This window comes from Marasmius oreades, chromosome 5 (genome assembly GCF_018924745.1).
Source record: "Marasmius oreades isolate 03SP1 chromosome 5, whole genome shotgun sequence".
NCBI lineage: Eukaryota > Fungi > Basidiomycota > Agaricomycetes > Agaricales > Marasmiaceae > Marasmius > Marasmius oreades.
Window position 1 is genome coordinate 1,854,865 of NC_057327.1, and position 17,787 is coordinate 1,872,651.

General features: G+C 48.9%; 8 protein-coding genes across 8 annotated transcripts; 3 read left to right on the forward strand and 5 right to left on the reverse strand.

Moving 5' to 3' along the window:
- Positions 1-50: 50 nt before the first annotated feature.
- E1B28_008652 (uncharacterized protein) lies at positions 51-1,167 on the forward strand (the record flags this gene model as incomplete). Its single annotated transcript, XM_043153476.1, has 5 exons — positions 51-328; positions 380-416; positions 465-485; positions 545-637; positions 691-1,167. Exons 1-5 carry the CDS (start codon positions 135-137, stop codon positions 1,165-1,167), a joined length of 822 nt encoding a protein of 273 aa, XP_043008760.1. The 5' UTR covers positions 51-134.
- A 438-nt stretch (positions 1,168-1,605) lies between these two features.
- Positions 1,606-2,593, reverse strand: E1B28_008653 (uncharacterized protein; the record flags this gene model as incomplete). The annotated part of the gene is made up of 2 exons (XM_043153477.1): positions 1,606-1,927; positions 1,983-2,593. The coding sequence occupies 2 exons, from the start codon at positions 2,591-2,593 to the stop codon at positions 1,606-1,608; spliced, it is 933 nt and encodes a 310-aa protein (XP_043008761.1).
- A 200-nt stretch (positions 2,594-2,793) lies between these two features.
- On the reverse strand, positions 2,794-4,827 carry E1B28_008654 (uncharacterized protein; the record flags this gene model as incomplete). Its single annotated transcript, XM_043153478.1, has 7 exons — positions 2,794-3,134; positions 3,191-3,358; positions 3,410-3,525; positions 3,575-3,964; positions 4,019-4,230; positions 4,297-4,501; positions 4,550-4,827. The coding sequence occupies 7 exons, from the start codon at positions 4,825-4,827 to the stop codon at positions 2,794-2,796; spliced, it is 1,710 nt and encodes a 569-aa protein (XP_043008762.1).
- Positions 4,828-4,908: 81 nt separating this feature from the next.
- On the reverse strand, positions 4,909-8,091 carry E1B28_008655 (uncharacterized protein). Its single transcript, XM_043153479.1, has 8 exons — positions 7,714-8,091; positions 7,508-7,651; positions 7,326-7,446; positions 7,105-7,272; positions 6,266-7,051; positions 5,603-6,218; positions 5,478-5,552; positions 4,909-5,419 (listed from the first exon to the last, which is right to left on the reverse strand). Exons 1-8 carry the CDS (start codon positions 7,974-7,976, stop codon positions 5,382-5,384), a joined length of 2,211 nt encoding a protein of 736 aa, XP_043008763.1. The 5' UTR covers positions 7,977-8,091; the 3' UTR covers positions 4,909-5,381.
- On the reverse strand, positions 8,092-8,880 carry E1B28_008656 (uncharacterized protein). Its single transcript, XM_043153480.1, has 5 exons — positions 8,696-8,880; positions 8,532-8,632; positions 8,299-8,474; positions 8,199-8,238; positions 8,092-8,151 (listed from the first exon to the last, which is right to left on the reverse strand). Exons 1-5 carry the CDS (start codon positions 8,835-8,837, stop codon positions 8,119-8,121), a joined length of 492 nt encoding a protein of 163 aa, XP_043008764.1. The 5' UTR covers positions 8,838-8,880; the 3' UTR covers positions 8,092-8,118.
- Positions 8,881-9,288: 408 nt separating this feature from the next.
- E1B28_008657 (uncharacterized protein) lies at positions 9,289-13,316 on the reverse strand (the record flags this gene model as incomplete). Its single annotated transcript, XM_043153481.1, has 6 exons — positions 9,289-10,602; positions 10,652-10,857; positions 10,918-11,367; positions 11,418-11,793; positions 11,842-13,186; positions 13,240-13,316. The coding sequence occupies 6 exons, from the start codon at positions 13,314-13,316 to the stop codon at positions 9,289-9,291; spliced, it is 3,768 nt and encodes a 1,255-aa protein (XP_043008765.1).
- A 327-nt stretch (positions 13,317-13,643) lies between these two features.
- On the forward strand, positions 13,644-16,040 carry E1B28_008658 (uncharacterized protein). The gene is made up of 7 exons (XM_043153482.1): positions 13,644-13,985; positions 14,036-14,125; positions 14,180-14,300; positions 14,356-14,673; positions 14,742-15,008; positions 15,066-15,356; positions 15,418-16,040. The coding sequence occupies exons 1-7, from the start codon at positions 13,773-13,775 to the stop codon at positions 15,861-15,863; spliced, it is 1,746 nt and encodes a 581-aa protein (XP_043008766.1). The 5' UTR covers positions 13,644-13,772; the 3' UTR covers positions 15,864-16,040.
- Positions 16,041-16,299: 259 nt separating this feature from the next.
- E1B28_008659 (uncharacterized protein) lies at positions 16,300-17,689 on the forward strand. Its single transcript, XM_043153483.1, has 6 exons — positions 16,300-16,677; positions 16,735-16,797; positions 16,863-17,024; positions 17,078-17,311; positions 17,369-17,455; positions 17,509-17,689. The coding sequence occupies exons 1-6, from the start codon at positions 16,429-16,431 to the stop codon at positions 17,560-17,562; spliced, it is 849 nt and encodes a 282-aa protein (XP_043008767.1). The 5' UTR covers positions 16,300-16,428; the 3' UTR covers positions 17,563-17,689.
- The last annotated feature ends 98 nt before the right edge of the window (positions 17,690-17,787 follow it).

A 17,787-nucleotide genomic window follows, 5' to 3' on the forward strand; every position in this document is an offset into this window, starting at 1 on the left:
TGTTTGTGCTTATTGATGCATGATGTTTTTGGTTGCCATGTTGGCTGTAATTTACCTTTTACCACAACCTTCTCCAACTGACGATTTGGCTTTGTGCTTCCTTACACTCTCATTATCTACCTTCATTTTTACGAATGGTTTTAATTTCTTTCCTCGCCTCGGCCCTTTTAGCTCTGCCAGGTCTTGCCACGCAACACAGCAACAACCCTCACCGTCACCGTGGAGTGGCTAGAAATCTCGAGTTGCAGAAGAAAAATGACGTTGGCAATACATCCAATCTGTCCAAGAGGGACTTCAGTGGCAGAATGACTTATTACCAAACTGGAACGTGAGTTTTTAAGTAGTTTCTACTCCGTTCGTCATATTTAACGCTCTGAAGGGGTGCATGTGGTCTATTCAACAACCCTACCGATCCCGTGAGTGTCAACCTTTCTTCTCCCTGATTTTACGCTGACCTTTCAAAGATTGTCGCTTTGAATTCTGCTGTAAGTCCCCATCGGATGTTCATCAGATGATGGTATTGATCGCCTTTCGCGGAACATAGCAATACGGAGGAGGATATCCTGGCCCTTCCTGCTTCAAATGGATCACCATCTCCTATGGAGGAAAAACAGCCCAGGCTCAGGTTACGGACGAGGTATTCCCTCCTTTATTCCTAGTAATTTTGTCAGTACAGCTCACAGCCTCAAGTGTCCAACTTGCGACTATGGAGACTTGGACCTGTCGCAAACCTTATTTGAACACTTTGAGCCTACTAGCGTTGGTGTCTTCCAAGCAAACTGGTGGTTCAACGATGGTCCTGGTGGAGGCGGTGATCAGCCAACCAGTACCTCGCAGACTCAGGAAACTACTTCGCAACCTCCTCCTCCTCCCGAAACTACCACCAGCACCTGGACTCCTCCTCCCGAGACTACCTCGACCCATAATGAACCTACATCTACCTCGAGCACTTGGTCTGAAACTACCTCGTCCACCAGTAGTGCAACTAGCAGTACCCCGACCACTACTAGTTCCGAGATAACCTCCACCAGCTCCACTTCTACTTCTTCATCGACATCGACATCTTCCACAGAAAATGCCCAGCCCACAGGTGTTGCTGTTGTTTTTGCCGAGGTCTTGGGGAACTTTGGTGAATTAGTTGCTGCGGCGGCCACTATCAAGGCTTGAAACTGAAGAGAGCCTGATTCATGTCTGCGAGAGTGTTTATGTATTACTTTTGCTGCAAGTAATTGTCTCGAACTTTTTGCGTTACGCACTATACCCTTTATACAATCACGTCCTTCTCGTACCGCTTATTCTCAACCTAAATTAGGCTTTTCTATGGTCATTGCGTGGTATTTAATATCGCACCAGGTTTATGCTGGTTACTGTTGTGCTTTTTTTCATGCGGCCCCATTATGAGCGGTGTGCCTACACTTACGGCCTGAGCTTAAGGATTTTCTCCTTGAAATGAAAAGAATGGGCATACAGTATAGTTGAGAACGAGGACGCTATGTAGGTACAAATGTTACAGAAATGATTGTGCAACTAGGATAGGGATTATTGTGGGATGTGAAGGGGGAATTGGAACCCGCAAGGTCCGAACCATTGAGACGGAAAAGTCAGTCAGTGGTAGTAACAAGGCACCAGGAATACATCGAGGCCATGATCCTTTATCCACTGCATAGAAACCCGTTTCTTAGACTTCCTGATCGAACGTGCAAGGGCCGAACGACTAGGGTGCATAATTCTCTGGATGGCTTCGAGGCCGTGCTCGCGGACTGCAAGGTAGTCCCGGACATTGAGAAACGCCTGAGATTTGAGAAGGGCTTTGGCTGATTTCACAGAGGAGGGGCTAACTGTAGAGAGCCCAAGTTCGATAATGATTGACTGGAGGAGGGCAAGACGTCCCGAGGTTGTATTGTACTCGTCAGGGTTGGTGAGGAACCTGGAGATCAACGTAGGTCTAAGTCAGGTCTAAAACGATCAAGTGCCGGACTCACATCGTTACAAATTGGACGGCCTCTTCGTACACAGATTGCTGACTTCCAGCATCAGAAACAATGTCTTCAGTAGCTATTTCTGAAACATCATCAACGATGGGTCGTTCTCCAAAACCAGCAAGTTGGGTGACCCCCCTTGCCTGCTTCTTTGTCCTCTGTCGATGAAAACGGGCTTGTGAAGTACATTTGGGGTTGACGTCTCTCCCGTGAGTCTGAGAACTGCTACTCCCAGTCTCTAAAGTCGACGGAGTGCGGTCGCTGTTCAAAGATAGGTGTGCAAAGTCAGTGGTGGGGAAATTCGAGTGATTGGATACGATAGCCAGGGGGGTAGGTGGAGCGACCGACAGAGGCCGTCTGCTAAGCACAACAAAATCATCCTCCGACTCTTCTTCAGTGCCACTGGAGTTAGATGCACCAAAAGATGAACGACGATGACGCGCAACTGTCCAGACAATTTCTTCTTCAGAATCACCTTGGGAAATCAAATCTGAGATGGTCGACGAGCAGGATCGAGAGGATACGACATCAAAGGAAGATGCGGATGTACTTGTGAGCGCTGGGGATGAAGGCGCAGTCATTTCTGGGGTCGGTGTTACATTACGATTTGACATCGCAGGAAACATTAAGGAAGTAGTGCGACCAGAGTAGTAGATAGGATGGTGGAGAAATAGCGATTGATAGCAGGACGAGGGCAGCAAAGCGAGTGAGGAAACAGAGAAGGTGACAGTCGGAAAGTAAGAGCGATATATTTAGCTTCGCACACTGACAGGGGTCATTTCGCTCATTGCCACAGTACCGGTTTCATCGAGTTTCATTGAACAACTTTCCAAAATACAGCGCTATTGCAATATCCAGTAACTGGCCGCTGCTCAACTTCAACATCTCGTTTCCATCTTCTGCCGGAGAGATCCAAAACTTCTTTGGCTTTGATTTTCGAAAGCATCATCCGGTCTCCTTCCGCATTTTGCATGACGACAGGCACCGCCATGCTCGACTTCTTGCCATTCCCCAGCTCGGAGTCATAGTTTTTACCCCAGGCAAGTAAATCTCGGTCACTTCCCATGGGCTGTAGACTTAACAAGACATGTCCAGTAGGCGAAACCGAAACCGAATGTGGGGGGACGGCCTGGAGTCTACGCGTTTCATCGTTGTCTAGATGGAAACATTCACTCATTAGCAGGCCTGATGACACTCAAGAAAAATCTCACATTCTGTCAAATCACTGACATTCCGCGCTCGCACGGGCGTTCCTTGAGCGTTGGTGAAAACATTGTTTCCGAGTGCACCCCACTGTCCATTACCACACATCATGATATCCACAGTTGCAGGTGATGGGTCGATCACTCGTTCGACCGTGTAGCAAGTAAGGTCTCCGCCTAGTGATGATCTGTTTGAGTGACATGACGTCCGAAAACACGGCATCCTACCTGCGGCTATGTTCAAACATCTACTCTTCGCCCCGGCAACGAGAGATTTCCACAGTGCGACCTCCATCGGAACGGTGACAGTGTCCAGCATTACATTATTACCAAGCCCTAATTGCCTACCAACCGTAAAGCGGCGTTTAGCTTCGGAACCCGCAGGAAACGTACCCATATTCATTCGCACCCCAACCTAGGACGCGGCCCGTCTCCGTCAGGGCAAGACTGGTTCGACCGCCCGCAACGAGTTGCTTGAGTTTGATGCCCCCCAAGGAGGGTATTTCGAAGATCCTTCGACAGAACCGAACGGACTTGTCGTCAGTTTGAGATTGCAAGTCTTCCTCGGTGCTTTCTCCCTTCTTGTTTGCCTCCTGAACTAGTTCAACGGCCACTGTTTCGGAATCTCCATACTGCCGTCTTAGAGAAGCGTTGGGGAATCCTAATTTCCTGAAGCCAAGTTGACCATAAGCGTTAGCTTGTTTTGTAATAGGATGAGCAAATGCTCTCCCAGAGGATGTGAGTGCTAGTAGGTGATGATCACCAGCGGAGATGGAAGTGAACCTTATCCTCGTTCAGTGAATATCCTTATGAAGATACAAGGTCAACAAACCATACTTTTCTCCCGAAGATAGCGCGACCTCCGGAATAATTTCATTGCAGTTTGATGGTTTCCCTTCAAGCCCAAGTGTCTTCTTCCACCATGACGACGACGAGGAAGACAACGACAATGGTTTCTGCTGAGATTCGGATGCGGAAAGAATGTATATTTTCCCTGAAGACGATAGCGCGTAAAGCCGAGAATCCGACAGTTGGATCTGAACTATGTCCTGTCAACATACGCAGGAGCTTTGAGATTCACGTGCTTTCGAGGCCAGTATTATGTTAACGCTTACCTTCCCGCCGAGTGTGAGACCTGGTTTCGTGCTCTCTGGCAGGCTAAATCCTTCGCCCCATTGATAAACATCCCCGCGAGCATCAACACAAGCAGCGTAAGTCTTGTGAAAAGCCAGATCCCGAAGGGCTACATTGTCCAACCATGTAGCTACTTGCGGAAAACGAACATTCTCAGTTGCTGGTTTAATCGACAGAAGTTTACATCTTGAAAGATTTTCAGTGACTTCCCAGCAAAATATTAATTAGACGCACCTGTTCGAACCCCAGACCAACGTCTGCAAGACATCTGTCGAAGTATTGGATTTCTCCGGTTGGGTACTCGCAGCTCCTTGAACTAACGCGGAGCCTGGAGAAAGGGAAGGTGCCGCGTCGTTTTTTATAACTTTAATCGTGCCGTAGTATACGAAGACAGTTGTAGCGACAGCAACCGAAGCGACCGTGAGGAGGCGATGCCTTGAACTGACATTACGCGTTGTGAGGTGAAAGCTCCGAACACATATTCGCATCGGTGACTGAACTCTTCTAAGCATAAGAGTCGGATCAATCAATTTTGAGGGCAGGAAGAGACGTTAAGAAGTATGAACTTGGTGGTCAGGAACCAAAATGCGTTTCGGAATATGTCGGTCCGTGCACGTATAATATTATGGCGAAGAAAAGAATGTTACTATTACAAACACGTAAATAGCTAACTTCTCCAATACTGGGCGATGTCGTGAATACGGTCCAAGACAGCAGTGAAGTATGATGTCTCGTTCAGTAAGGCCTCGAAATGCTTGATCGCCTCTTCCTCAGTCAAATCCAATCTAAACTTCTCCCGTATCTGTTCATGTACATCCCGATGCTTGATATCAGGAATATTCGCATCCACCATCAATGTCACGAGGTTTAGTATAAGATTAGCGCTTTTTCGGAGGATAGTGAAGGCAGTGAAGCAAAAGTTCTTGAAACGTGCGTAGTGAGGGGAAGAGGCACCCCCCATGGCATCCACCATTTCTTTGCAGACCTTAACGGCGGGTGGGAAGGGTTTGGGATCTCGACCTAGAATGTACCCGTAATCGACTAGGATGTATGGTTGGCACCTGTTTCAAGGGAACGGGTGAGTCTTACCGTGGAAGAAATGACCTATATGAATGAAAATCATGAACTGGCGTAAGTGCAGAGGGGCTATCAAAAAACCTACCTGCGGGTGTTACTAGGAGGTTATCCAAGTGTCGGTCACCGACACCAAGAATGTATGTCAGAACACAGTACCCAGCTGTAGCACGAGTCAGCACTATCCGCGCCATATTCGGAAACCAGACCAACCACAACTCCTCACAAACGTATCGACCACCGCCGGCTCCACCCCGGCAGTACCTACACTTCCCTCGTCTGGGTAACTCGCCCTAAAATAATTGATGATTCCCCCACCTGCACCCCCACCATACTCGCTCACAATTGCAGCAATCGACTTGCTTGGTATGAACTTCGCCATCCCCTGAGAGGGCCCTGTGGCCAGAACATCATATGTAAGAATTTTCAGATCCAAGTTTTCCTTCCGTAAGAGTCTATCCATGAGAGTGAATAGCTGCACTACAAGTTGATCCTGTCGCATGTCGTCCCCGTCTTTGAAAATGATAGGATATTCTGTACCATCGGAACAATGGAAGTAGAGTAGGAAAGGGAACAAATTGGATTTGAATACGGAGGATTTTTCGGGAAGAATCCCGGTTATTTCGATCGAAGCGTTTAGTGGATGAGGCAGAGGAGGTGTGATGGAAGAGAGATTATTCTTGGAGTCATTTATTATGATGCGGAGTTTCTCAATCTTCTTAGGCCGAGGGTCTTTGGATGTCCGAAGTTCCTTGGCACGTTTTCCGAGCGTGTCGACTAGTTGACCTTGTCGACGGAGGAGCTCTCTTCGTTCTGACCCGCTTTCAGACTAGAGGGAATCTTAAGTAGATGATTGCAAAAAGTGCGAAGACAAACCTCCAGAATCCTCTGCATGAACCTGAAAACCACCCTTCCATACATCTTCGAAACGACCTTATCCTCCTCAAGCTCTACTTCGACGATCAAATACCAATACAACCTATTTCCAAGTACACGATTCTTCACTCCCCTCTCAATCAAAAAGTCCGCCAGTCCGCTGTCGTCATATGAAATGGCACGCGATGACTTCTGCACCGTCGCAGCGCTCTCGAACTTGAGTGCTTGAACCAGTTGCAGTAGATACAGGAGCAACTCATCATCATCCGCTCTGGAAAGCTGCCTAACAGCGAATGCCCTGACCCTCGAATCGACGGTTCCAGGTCCTAGGAGCTCCAATGCGTCATCCAAATCAATCTCTGTCCACTGAGGTAACAATTCCTCTACAGCCTGTTTCACCTCAGACGGATCTCGCCACGTTACGGCTTTGAGGAATTTCGTCAAGCTTTGACTCTTTTTGTCCCTCGCGAGGTAAAAGCGGAATTTCCAGATGAGGTCTTTTTCCTCCGAGGTAAGGGGATGACTAGGGGAGTATGCAAGAATTTGAGAAATGAAATCGCGGTCTTTGGCGTTCGGTTTGAGGTCACGGTCGTAGGGTCCACTGCGGTGACTCCGAACGAGACGGCGATGCTTATCTTCTACGGGATTCTCGCGGGACACCTCAGGATCTACCACGCTCCATAGATGAGTGTCGAGTGAGTTATTACTGGTAGTGGTGGGCGTTTGAGGATGAGGATGTGAGGGAGTCGTAGAAGAAGAGATGGATGAGGAGGGGGCTGGAGGCTCCTAGAATAAACTTTAGTATGTCGATGTGATGGAGCCAGAGCGTGAAGACGCACCGGCTCGCAGAATATGACCGGGAAGTCAAACCGAGGAAGATCAATATAAAGAAACAAGTTTCTCGATTTCTGCGCCTCCATCGCGTGGATTTCTTCCATCTTCCTAAATGTCATCTTGTCCAACCAGTCTGATTTTGGAAGGTCTCCTCGTTCATACTTCTTGACGAGCTGTATTGCATTCTTTTAGACTGTTCCGTGTTGTGAACTTGGGGTATACACACTTTTTCAAGACGCCCCATCTCATCCCGAACTTCTAACTTGCTAGGCGTAGTAGTTTCAACAGAACCATCTGCCTCGATTCCCAGCCAAAGTAAAAGTCGGTGCTTTCCTCGTCGGAGTGTCCTGAAAGCAAGTATCAGTTTGGTTATTTGAATTGCATTCATAAAGCACCATTATAAAGCACCATTTCTTTCCAAAAAGTCGAAAAGTGGTTCCACCAACGGGAGCTGCAGCCCTTGGGCCTGCAATATCCCAGACCGTAAAGGTGATTTGAGCTCCTAGAGGTAAATCGCAGTATCGCACTGGAAATGTGATCCACTCGTTCCATCTGAGAACAGGAGGTGAGTGTTAATCCTCGGGATATGGATCCTAGGTTCAAACTTCACACACATATAGGCATTCTTGAAAGCTTTGAAAGATGTTCGAAAAGGAATCGTCAGGGGTTTGTTGTCTGCGACTAGCTGGCAGGTAACGTATAAATCTGAGAGTGTCGGCGATTGTAGACCGTGAAACCTGAGTTGAGGGTTCTCCAGGATCTCTGTAAAGGATTTCGGCGTTCTGTTTCCCTCGAGCTGTGAGATTCGAAAGGTAACGGGTTGTTTCAGGTCACAGAGTTTGGCGAAGGTGAAATCATCTCGGTTCTCCTTATCCATCGTAGACCGGCTGGATGCAGAGCAACCGCAGAATTACTTTGTTTTCGCACTGCGCTGTCTGTATTTATGATAATAGCCGATGGTGAAGAGGGAACATTGACAATGCATATCAATTGTCATGGTCTATTTTACTACATAATCCTCATGAAGATAGAGACGGCTCAACCCAGACGGCCTTCTATGGATGAGTATACAACCGTAAAAACGAAGGTAATTACTCACCAGTACGGTCACATTTTCCTCTCCGTCCTTTCCAATAGTCCTGAGGGCAGAACCTAGTTGAATACTTGGACTGTTCACATATTTCGAAACAACACCGAACTTCGCCCAGTCGATCCCATATTTGCTTATCAGAGCTTCCACGTCCCCTATCGTTTTGGCCGACTTGCGCTGATCCAACAAAAAGCTAAGAGTGGATGCGGACACCCGATTCCGAACAGCGGAAGCTTCCTGGTCTGCACGTATACGGCTTTTCAAGAGCTGACGTGATTTTTCGACCTGAAATGAGGGTATTAACGAGCACGAATATCAGAGAAAGATGAACGCCGGATTCACATTCGCGGTTCGTACAACTTGCGAAGATTGGTTGACCTTCACAGGGCCAAGGCGAGTCAGATTCGCCATAAAATCTGGGTCCTTTGCGTCTTCGGTAATCACTATTACTTGAACGGGTCTGGTCAGAAGAGAAGTATATAGAGATGGAGAGCATTTTGGCGCACTCTCGTCCTTCTTTTCACTAGCAAGTGGCCTTTGCCTGTGTCCATCCTTCGATGGTAGTGCTCCTGGTCGTGGTACATTCCATAAAGGAACTTCCGGACGCCTTGGTAATTTCTGAGCAGCTTTTGAACCAGTGCTTCCCATATGAGAGGAAATGAGAAAGTTATGATTGTGTGTAAAACGTCGACGTCCATATTTACAAAGCTACGTATCGTATAAATACTCGAATAAAGGCCTGTCCATTCTATTCATTTGGATACTGTTATACGATTGTAGTACCAGCCGTCCTTCATATCATGTTGTACAGATGGAAGCAGAGAAGAATTTTATCGAAAGCAAAATAACAAAGCCGTTCCACTTGCACATCAATCCCAAAGTTATTGCCCTGTTTTTTTTTTTTGTATGTCTGTAACTGGTGTAAAGGATACATTTTCTCGATGGGGGTATCTAGGGCAAGGGATGCCGGATATAAGAACTAATTGCGCTGGCCAGGAATATAGATAAAAGTTTGCCGATGAAATGAATGTGATAGATAAAATGAAGTGATATGAACGAGCGACATTCATAAAAGGTCGTGAGAAGTCGTTGGGCAATTTTAGGTAGGGAATGGTCCCATATTCTGGGCGTTTTGCGGATACTGATACATGTAAGGTGTCTGATAAAGGTGGGGAGGAATGTTTTGAGTCATGGCACCATATTGCATCATGTTTCCGACCTGTGCTTGTCCTCCGTAGGAAGGAGTCTGTGCTATTGTCCCTGGCACTGGAAGGCTATGACTGTGTCTCATCGCGGTACGAGGGCTGGCCGCATCAGGTACCCGTACCCCGAAAGAAGTGAAAGGATCAGGCCCTCCAGCATGGCGAATACCATTAGCAGCATCGTAGTTTGGGTCGTGTTGCATCTGCTGCATCGGAGGACCAGCCTGAGGATGTTGTCCTCCCATCTGCAAAGCGGCCATCATGGATGCGAGGCCTTGGTCATTGGAAGGATATCCTGAGGGAAGACCTGGGACTCCAAATGAATTCTGAGAAATTTTGTTCTTTCCAGGTGCCGGTACATTGTTGTACGTGGGCTGGAAGTTCGGAATCGGGAGTCCAACCTCTTCAATCAAACGACGATAAGCTTGAGTAGCGATTACCTTGAGTTCAATTAGAACACGCTTGGTAGCTTCCACATATTGCAACTTATCCGTCGGGTCGATGAATGGGCTAGTCAAGATTTTATGAACAACCGCGACTCCATTAACCTGATCACCAAGAACATCAGTCAGGACATGGTCACTGGGAGATTGGAATAGGGCTTCGACAATCTGATGGGACGCCTGAGGTTCGATTTTTTGGTTGACGATTCTCAGGACCGTCAATGATGCTAACTTGTGGGTACAAAGATGGGAGAGATGGGGGGTGAAGCGGGGAGCGAGTAAATTGTATCGCGAGGGGAAAGCGGAATTATCGAGCAACCAAGTCAATAACAAGGCGCCGTTGGGGTTCGTTGCAAGCGGAATTGAGTTGAGGACAATGGCTGTGGCGATACGCCTCTGCTGGCTAACGGTGATGTGAGGGCTTTCGAGACACGCCCGCATACTACGCGCTCCAAAGCGTCCTTGCGCGACCTCCCACATGCGATCAACCATGGCATCGAAGATGAAATCGTTGGCTGTGGCCTCAAAGCGAAGACAGCACTGAACCACATAATTCCCAAACTGATCTAAGAGAAGCGGGGGAGCATAAGGGCGAAGGTTCTGCGCAATAAGCGCAATTTCGTCAGGGGAGGAGACACATTCGATGATCTTCTGTGCGGCCCATGTTCCGTTCTTATGTATACCTATCATGGCAAGGCTGGGCGCAATCCTTTCCAGCATGGCAAATTTAGGCCCTGAAGAACATTTCTCGAATAGTTTTTGGACCACCTACACATTGTGAGCAAGATTGACCGGTCTTCTGATCTGTTGAACTCACCGTATTTCCAAGCCAATCAGAGGCAAGATCAACAATCTCGCCGTCAAGAAAATCTCCTGCAACTTGATCGACATCTTCTGTGCTCATTGTACCGGAGTCGAGACGCTTCCGAAGTTCACGAAGCTTAGAAGCGTCCCAACGTCTGTTATGCGGTCTCTCCGAAACAAGAGGAATCGTAGTGTAGTACATCGTCGGAGGTCGGAATTCTTTGAAAATGAAAGATTAGTTGGGACTGTGGTCACAACCCTCGGAAGGTGAAATCTCACCTGCAAGAGCTTGGATGTCGTTCTCAGCTTCAGCACTTCCAGCACTCAGTTCCCTCATGATCATCTGCTGCTCAGTGACATTAGGGATCCAGGAGGCATTCCTTGGTAGACCATCGCCAATAAGTGCCTGGTTGTGTAGGCCGGAAGCGACCATACTGAGTAACAAGTTGGACCGGTAGTTTTCAACGGCCCCGCTAAGTACTTGCTGGTCGGGAGGAATGGTAGAGGCACCTTTGACGTTGCGCAGAGCATGGATAGTAGCACCGACGCTGAGATCACCTACGCCTTGAACAGAGATGGGGACAGTTTCCTCATTGGCACCATCTTGGCCATTCTTGACCGGAACTTTGGCAAACCCAATGCGGATGGCTCCGACGTCGCTTCCTAAAACGTCGCGCCCATTCAACGCTTTCCGAGCTCTGACAGCATCGTCAAGTCGTTCAAAGTTGACTGATGTCGTACATCAGCAGAGACCAGAGCGGTGTGGTTAAGGAACTTACTGAAGCCGCAATTTTTATGAGTGAGAACACGGGCAGATTCGATGGGCCCATATGGACTAAAGACATTTAGGATAGTGGCAGGAGTGGTAGTGGACGGTATGGAACCAATCCAGAGTGCTCGTGTCGGAGTGGACTGTAACTGCGCGTCCATGCCGCCAGGCGTAGGGGACTTGCCAGAGACGGTGCCGGGGGATGTTGGTCCCGGACTCATCGGTGTTCCTTTCGCAGGGGCAACCGGAGCGCTGTCGGCTTTTCCGAAGCCAATGCGAACAGTCTGGCCGTTCGGCATACCGATGTTTCCGCCAAGACGGTTGAGAACGTCGTCTTTGGCCCGGATCGCGTCGGCTTGGTCGACAAAGTTGACGAAGCCGCATTCCTAATGGAGATCATCAGAGATCCGATAACGGAGAGGCACGTGGATTACCTTTTCCGGAAGTAACCGCAAACTTTCAATAGCTCCATATGGCGCAAAAACATGGATCAGTTGTTCACTTGTGACAGCACTGTCCAGATTACCAATCCAAAGAGATCTGGTGGGAGTTTGCACCTGAGAGGATTGTCCCTCAATTTTGGGCGAGATAGAGCGATTTTGTACTCCTGGAGCAAGCAAATATGCAGACGCCCTGCTGGGCATCTCGGTTTCTGGGAAATGGACGGAGGTCGTGGTACGTTTATCAGATTTCAAGATCCCGGCGGTGTTATTGTTGGTGACTACACTCAGGCTGGGAGTCTGGTGAGCTAGCTCACTGATGTAAGGATGTACATCGGTGGTGGTAGCGCGCCGCTGCAAGGTACGTCCAGAATCTTCCAGATTTCCAACAGATATGGCTCGTGGACGGGTTGGCGCGAGAAGCTCTTGTGTGAAACCTTTCGGTACGAAAGAGGAGTAACCATTATCTTGTGAGGGCGTGTCATAATTGTTCATACGCTGGCGCGCATAAGCTTGTTCGTCATAAGAGTCATATTCTTCTTCTTCGGTTGCCGCGGGAGGGGAAAGGAGAGAATTGGCGAGGGAAGGCCTCGTCCGGTAAGGGTTGGAGACTGTATTGGATCGTATGCGATGAGGGTTTCCTGCCAAATTCCCGGCGATTGCAGCCTGGGCTTGGGTTCTTAATTCGGAGATCGTCACTGGAGGTCGGTGCGTATCGTCCAAACCCAAATAATCGAGGGTGTGAACATCAAATTCATCATTTGAATCCGCAGACGTCACGGAACGCAGCTCCTCCAGTACAGTATAACCGTTTGCGTTGTCACCACCAGAAAGCCAGGAAGAGGAGAAGATGGATGGCCCAAACGCATTGGAGAGCCCGCCAGGGGGAAGGGTGAGGGATTCGGAGCGTAGACGACTCGTCACTGTCGAAGGAGAGACCGTAGAAGCGGATGTCGCTGAATGACGCAAATTAGGCCTCGCAGGAGCCAACGGGGTAGCTGCGTTGGAAATCTGACGCGACGGATCTACAAGGGACTCTGTGGAAGGAGCGATGCTACTTAGGACATTGGAGGCTGCTGCAAAACGCTGAGCAGCCAGCTGCACGTTAGAAGGCAGCGTCCCAGCACGAGCACGTCTGAAACCAGGGGGGTAATTGGTCGGTGGCAAGGCACCACCATCGCTGGGGGTCGTGACAGAAGGTGAAATGTCATTTGGAGGTGAACCACCTGAGGCTAAAGCGCGCAGCGCAGGAGGTCTGTATCTAGCACCCAATCTGTCCTCCACCTGTTGAGCCTGCTGAGCTTGTTGGGCCTGTTGAGCTTGCTGCAACTCTCTGGCTCTGGTGAAGAATGAAAAAACAATAAAATTGGAAGACATTGAATAGCGACGCACCTCTTTGCATAGGCTGCTGAAGGAGCAGGAGGAGGAGTCTTGCCCGATGAGGGAACTCTTGCATAGTTATCAGACATTACAGAGGATAGAATGAAGGATTAGGGATTAGAAAAGGTATGAGTGGCAACTGGAGAACGCAATATGCTGGTGTGCTTGCGCTGCTACCCGCCAAAGGTACTACTGTAGCGAACTTGAAGGATTAGATTCTTAGTAGAGTGGTAGTAGTAGAGAAGGTGAACTTGGGCACCCCAATTTTCAAAGTCCGCCCGAGACTCGAATTCTCCCACAACAGATCAGAATCAATTTATGTGCCAGCCGAATTCACATACGCTCCCTTCCATCAGGCGTTTCCCACCGAGGAATAAACATAGTTTGCTCATGGGAATAATTTCATCCGCGGACGTGCGACAGTACAGACGACACAACGAGGTTGATCAGTACCGCCGACCCGACACCGCAAGAGTGAGCACGGGAGCGTGACGCGTATACAAGTCTCTACCTCGGCCCACGTCTCCCTTCTACAGTAGTTTATCATGGCAGTAACTCCTTCTCAATTTCTTGTCACGGATGACCTGACAATCCTTCTCGGCCTCATTTCCGCTACCGTCTTTCTATTGCACACATTCTACCGTCCTCAGCCCCTCGTACACCCCATTTTACTCGGGAGGCAGAGCGATGTCGCGAGGGTCAGAAATCCTGGAGAGAGTGCCGTGTACAGGAATTATGGAACCGGTTTGATGGGGAGGGTGCGTGATAACAACAAGCATGCTTCCCAGTCTGAACTTATCAATCTCAGTTTTCTTTGCGACCAAACAAGGATGTTCATGTCCTTGCAGACTTGGTTCGGAACGAACAGGATTCTCCAAGGACGTTATGGAACACCAAGGTAGATACGTACTCCCTTGTTCGTGGAACACGGGCTACCATCACTGCGTTGTAGATCTCGAATGCTACCTTACAGGACCGGGTTGCAGCCTTTGGAACCGGTCTCCTTCGTCTCGCAGGACTTCAAAACGGACATGCGGATGCTGGGGTCCTGCTCCTTCTCAACGACTGTATCGGTATTCTTCCCTTTTCGTCTCACTTGTAAAGTTTCTTTCATTCAAGGTTTTCTAGAATTTCTCATCGCCGACATGGCACTTGCGTCTCATTCTATACTGTCGCTCACTATCACGGACTCAACCCTCGTCGGCGCCGTCCTAGACTCTCATCCACCTGCAGCCATCATCGCACACGCCGATCTGCTCCCACACTTACTAGAGATGATCTACGAGGCTCATGAAAAGGAAAATGGAAAAGGATATACTATTATCGTTGTTGGCGAACCGAGCGCAAGGACCATGGCTAGTGTCGCGAGCAAGGTGAACGTCCTCCTCTGGTCGCATGTTGAAAGAGAAGGTGTGAGAGTGGAAAAGACTCTAAGCCCTGTGCCAAGTGAGTTTCTTGCCCGCAGGCGTAGCAGTTTCTAACACGTAGGCACTGACGCGCCACCCGAATCATAGAGCCCAGCGACATCTTTTCTATCTCATTCTTTTCTGACGAAAGCGGACAGCTACAAGCGGTTCAGTTCACTCATGAGAACTTGACTGCTGGTGTAGCTGCTACACGTGCATTGCTTCCTATGGCCCACTCCCTTAATTCTCTAGACACAATTGTCTCAAGCCACTCTCTATCCACCGCTTACGGACGATCTATCGCATATGCAGCCATCTTCGAGGGTACGAGCTTTGCAACGCTCGAAAGCTCTAAACTATTTCCAAGCGACGAGGGTAAATTTCGATTCATATCCTCCCTTTTCGGATAGGCATGTTTAACCTTGTTCGCAGTGAAAGTTGCACACGATGTCGTTGACATCCTTTCGGCCCAAAAGTACCCGATTCCATCCCCAACCATAATGTTCATGCACTCAGGAAATCTGATTTCTCTGGTTGATGCTGTGTTGGAGGAGGCTAAGCGGAACTGGTTGAGTGTGTTTGCGTGGCGTCACAAGGTATCCGGAATTGTTGAAGGATTCATCACGAAAGATAGTCTATGGGATCGGCTGGTATATGACGGGGCTAGAGCCAAAGTCATCGGCGAGGGAGCGGGCACCGTCAGGGCCGTTGTCGTCGGTGGAGGTGCTCTATCTTTTTTCCCACCTGTTCTCGTTCCAAATATTGATCAAACCGGTTTTCACAGGACCTCTTCCTGCGTCAATTCTCACTGCAGCCCGTGTTGCACTCTCTGTACCCTTTGTGAACATGTTCACGCATCCCTCTGTTGCCGGGCCGGTGTTTGCTTCCCACCCTCTGGACTTGCAAGACTTTTACGGATACGAATCGCCTACCACGTCCGCAGCTAACGACGAGATAGCTCCTGTTGGACCGCCCTCTGTTAACATTGAGGCTAAGGTGACCGGACTGGCGTTCGACGAGGCTGTCGAGTCGGGTATGACCGACCCAGATGGTGTGCTTCTCGTTCGTGGACCCCCTGTAGGAAAGTTGGTTAATCCAAAGTTGGTCAACGTGGAAGGGTATGTCAATGTCAATGTCCCGAGCCCGACTGGAGGCGAGGAGGACGATAGATGGGTCGGAACTGGTGTTCGGGCTTCGGTAGGGACGAATGGAGCGTTCCGGATTTTGTGAACGTTTTAGCTGATTGCAGCGGGGGGATAGTTTCGCATGTGCTATTCTGGCAAAAAAGAACTTATTAGCTTGTATATATGCATTGAAGCGCCTGTGAAATTGCAAAGTAGTCTGGGTTTCAGTCTCGAAGAGCGAGACTAATAAGGTCCAAACTGCAGTTCTTCAGCCAGGCTAACCCCCTAACCTAACCTAACCTAACGTTAAGCCGTTCACACGAAGGGGGCCTAAACGTTTGCCCTTACGACCATATGGAGGCATCGATCGACATTCGCTAGCACAAAGGATAACCTGACGTGGTCACGTGGCTGCGGCGTTGTGGCGGTGCTATTTCTCGCGTTTGTTGATCGTGATCAACAAACGATGATGGTCACATGACCAGTACGCGCCCTGAGACAGTATATAAGGGGCTGTTGTTTGGGTCCACTACAGGTTTCTCTTTCCAACTTTTCCCCACCCAACGATCTTCTGAATTCTTCTTTCCTCCGCTTCCCACACCACTTGCTCTCATCTACCTTCGCTCTAAATTACCACAACCGTTCAACCCACACCCAGAATCCTTAGAACGATGTCTAACGGCTCAGCACCCGCTTCGCCTGCAGTCAAACCCGCCTCTACAGCTAAACCTGTTTCGGAGGCTAAGAAACCTGCTTCGTCTTCTAGGGCTCCTACTGCCAGAACCGCGAAGAAACCGGCATCCACCAAGAAGGCTGCCACGAAATCTACCACCACTAGGACTGCTGTGAAACCCAAACCGAAGGTCACTGCCGCAACCAAGGGTCCCTCCGCTCATCCTTCGTGGAAAGATATCATTAAGGTACGCAAGGCGGGCTGGAATCTTGTACTCATTTCGATTGAATGATCTCGCGTCTAGGAATGCATCACTGAGAACAAAGAAGATACTCGTATTGGTGTTTCCAGGAACACCATTAAGAAGGTAAGAGCTAGTTTCACTTGACGTCTTTTCCACGTGTTCTGAAATGTAGTTTTCTTGAAATTTAGTATGCTGAAGAAAAGTACAAGATTGAGTTCACGCCCACGAACTTATACCAGCTGAGCCGTGCCATCAATTCTGGTGAAGAGTCTGGTATGTTCGTACTGCCCAAAGGACCATCGGGCAGGGTTAAGCTCGCCCCTAAGAACAAGACGCCTGCTGCCAAGGAGGTGAGCTCTATTATTGTGCATTCGTGTGTTTATTGATGGTAATGAACTTGCAGAACTCTACACCTGTTGCTCCCAAGACCAGCAAGACGACCACTGCTAAGAAGCCCACTGCCATCAAGGCTCCCGTGACTAAGGCAACCACCAAGTCTAACGCTAAGACGTCTGGTAAATCCACTGCTACCACCGCTGCTAAGAAGCCTGCTGCAAAAAAGGCGCTTGCGGGCAAACCAAAGGTGGTTACCACAAAGAAGACCACAAGCGCTTCGAAGCGCGGTGCTGCAAAGAAGGTATTTACAAGTGGCCCGATGATGTGTTGACATGGAGTTGAAATGTTCGTACTTTAGGCAGCTACCGGTACCAACACCGTCACCAAGGCGAAGACGGCTGTTAAAAGGGTAAACACCACGAAGAAGGCACCCGCCGCGAAGAAGGTGAGTTGGATGCCTGGCGTTTATCTATTTTGTGAGTTCACGAATTGAAACAGGCAACTACTGGGGCTGGAGCCAAGTCACGCTCCAAGGCAAAGAAGGGCGTGTAATTTTCTTGTGATCATTTCTATTGGCAGTACATTATTTCCTATCGCTTGATTATGTTGGTATCCGTATCCGTTTGTATTGTATATTATCATTATCGAGAGATGAAAACCCGAGTAAATTGAGCGAGGCCGGGTGTGGCGTCACTGAGCCGTCACTTTGTGGGTAAATTGCAAATGGGGATAGATTCGGACATCGGCAAGTCGGCCAACAGTGGTCGTAAGCGGGAC

What these genes read in the sequence shown, in the direction of transcription:
- E1B28_008655 (XM_043153479.1), bottom strand. Translation starts at nt 7,976, where the DNA reads ATGGATAAGGAGAACCGAGATGATTTCACCTTCGCCAAACTCTGTGAC. An exon ending in CGGTCATATTCTGCGAGCCG is followed by an intron (nt 7,052 to 7,104) that starts GTGCGTCTTCAC and finishes AGTTTATTCTAG; the next exon opens with GAGCCTCCAGCCCCCTCCTC. An exon ending in TACGTTTGTGAGGAGTTGTG is followed by an intron (nt 5,553 to 5,602) that starts GTTGGTCTGGTT and finishes CTCGTGCTACAG; the next exon opens with CTGGGTACTGTGTTCTGACA.
- E1B28_008656 (XM_043153480.1), bottom strand. Translation starts at nt 8,837, where the DNA reads ATGGGAAGCACTGGTTCAAAAGCTGCTCAGAAATTACCAAGGCGTCCG. An exon ending in TAGTGAAAAGAAGGACGAGA is followed by an intron (nt 8,633 to 8,695) that starts GTGCGCCAAAAT and finishes TTCAAGTAATAG; the next exon opens with TGATTACCGAAGACGCAAAG. An exon ending in AGGAAAATGTGACCGTACTG is followed by an intron (nt 8,152 to 8,198) that starts GTGAGTAATTAC and finishes CATCCATAGAAG; the next exon opens with GCCGTCTGGGTTGAGCCGTC.
- E1B28_008658 (XM_043153482.1), top strand. Translation starts at nt 13,773, where the DNA reads ATGGCAGTAACTCCTTCTCAATTTCTTGTCACGGATGACCTGACAATC. An exon ending in GACTCTAAGCCCTGTGCCAA is followed by an intron (nt 14,674 to 14,741) that starts GTGAGTTTCTTG and finishes CCCGAATCATAG; the next exon opens with AGCCCAGCGACATCTTTTCT. An exon ending in GGCCGTTGTCGTCGGTGGAG is followed by an intron (nt 15,357 to 15,417) that starts GTGCTCTATCTT and finishes CGGTTTTCACAG; the next exon opens with GACCTCTTCCTGCGTCAATT.
- E1B28_008659 (XM_043153483.1), top strand. Translation starts at nt 16,429, where the DNA reads ATGTCTAACGGCTCAGCACCCGCTTCGCCTGCAGTCAAACCCGCCTCT. An exon ending in CGTGGAAAGATATCATTAAG is followed by an intron (nt 16,678 to 16,734) that starts GTACGCAAGGCG and finishes TCTCGCGTCTAG; the next exon opens with GAATGCATCACTGAGAACAA. An exon ending in AGGCACCCGCCGCGAAGAAG is followed by an intron (nt 17,456 to 17,508) that starts GTGAGTTGGATG and finishes GAATTGAAACAG; the next exon opens with GCAACTACTGGGGCTGGAGC.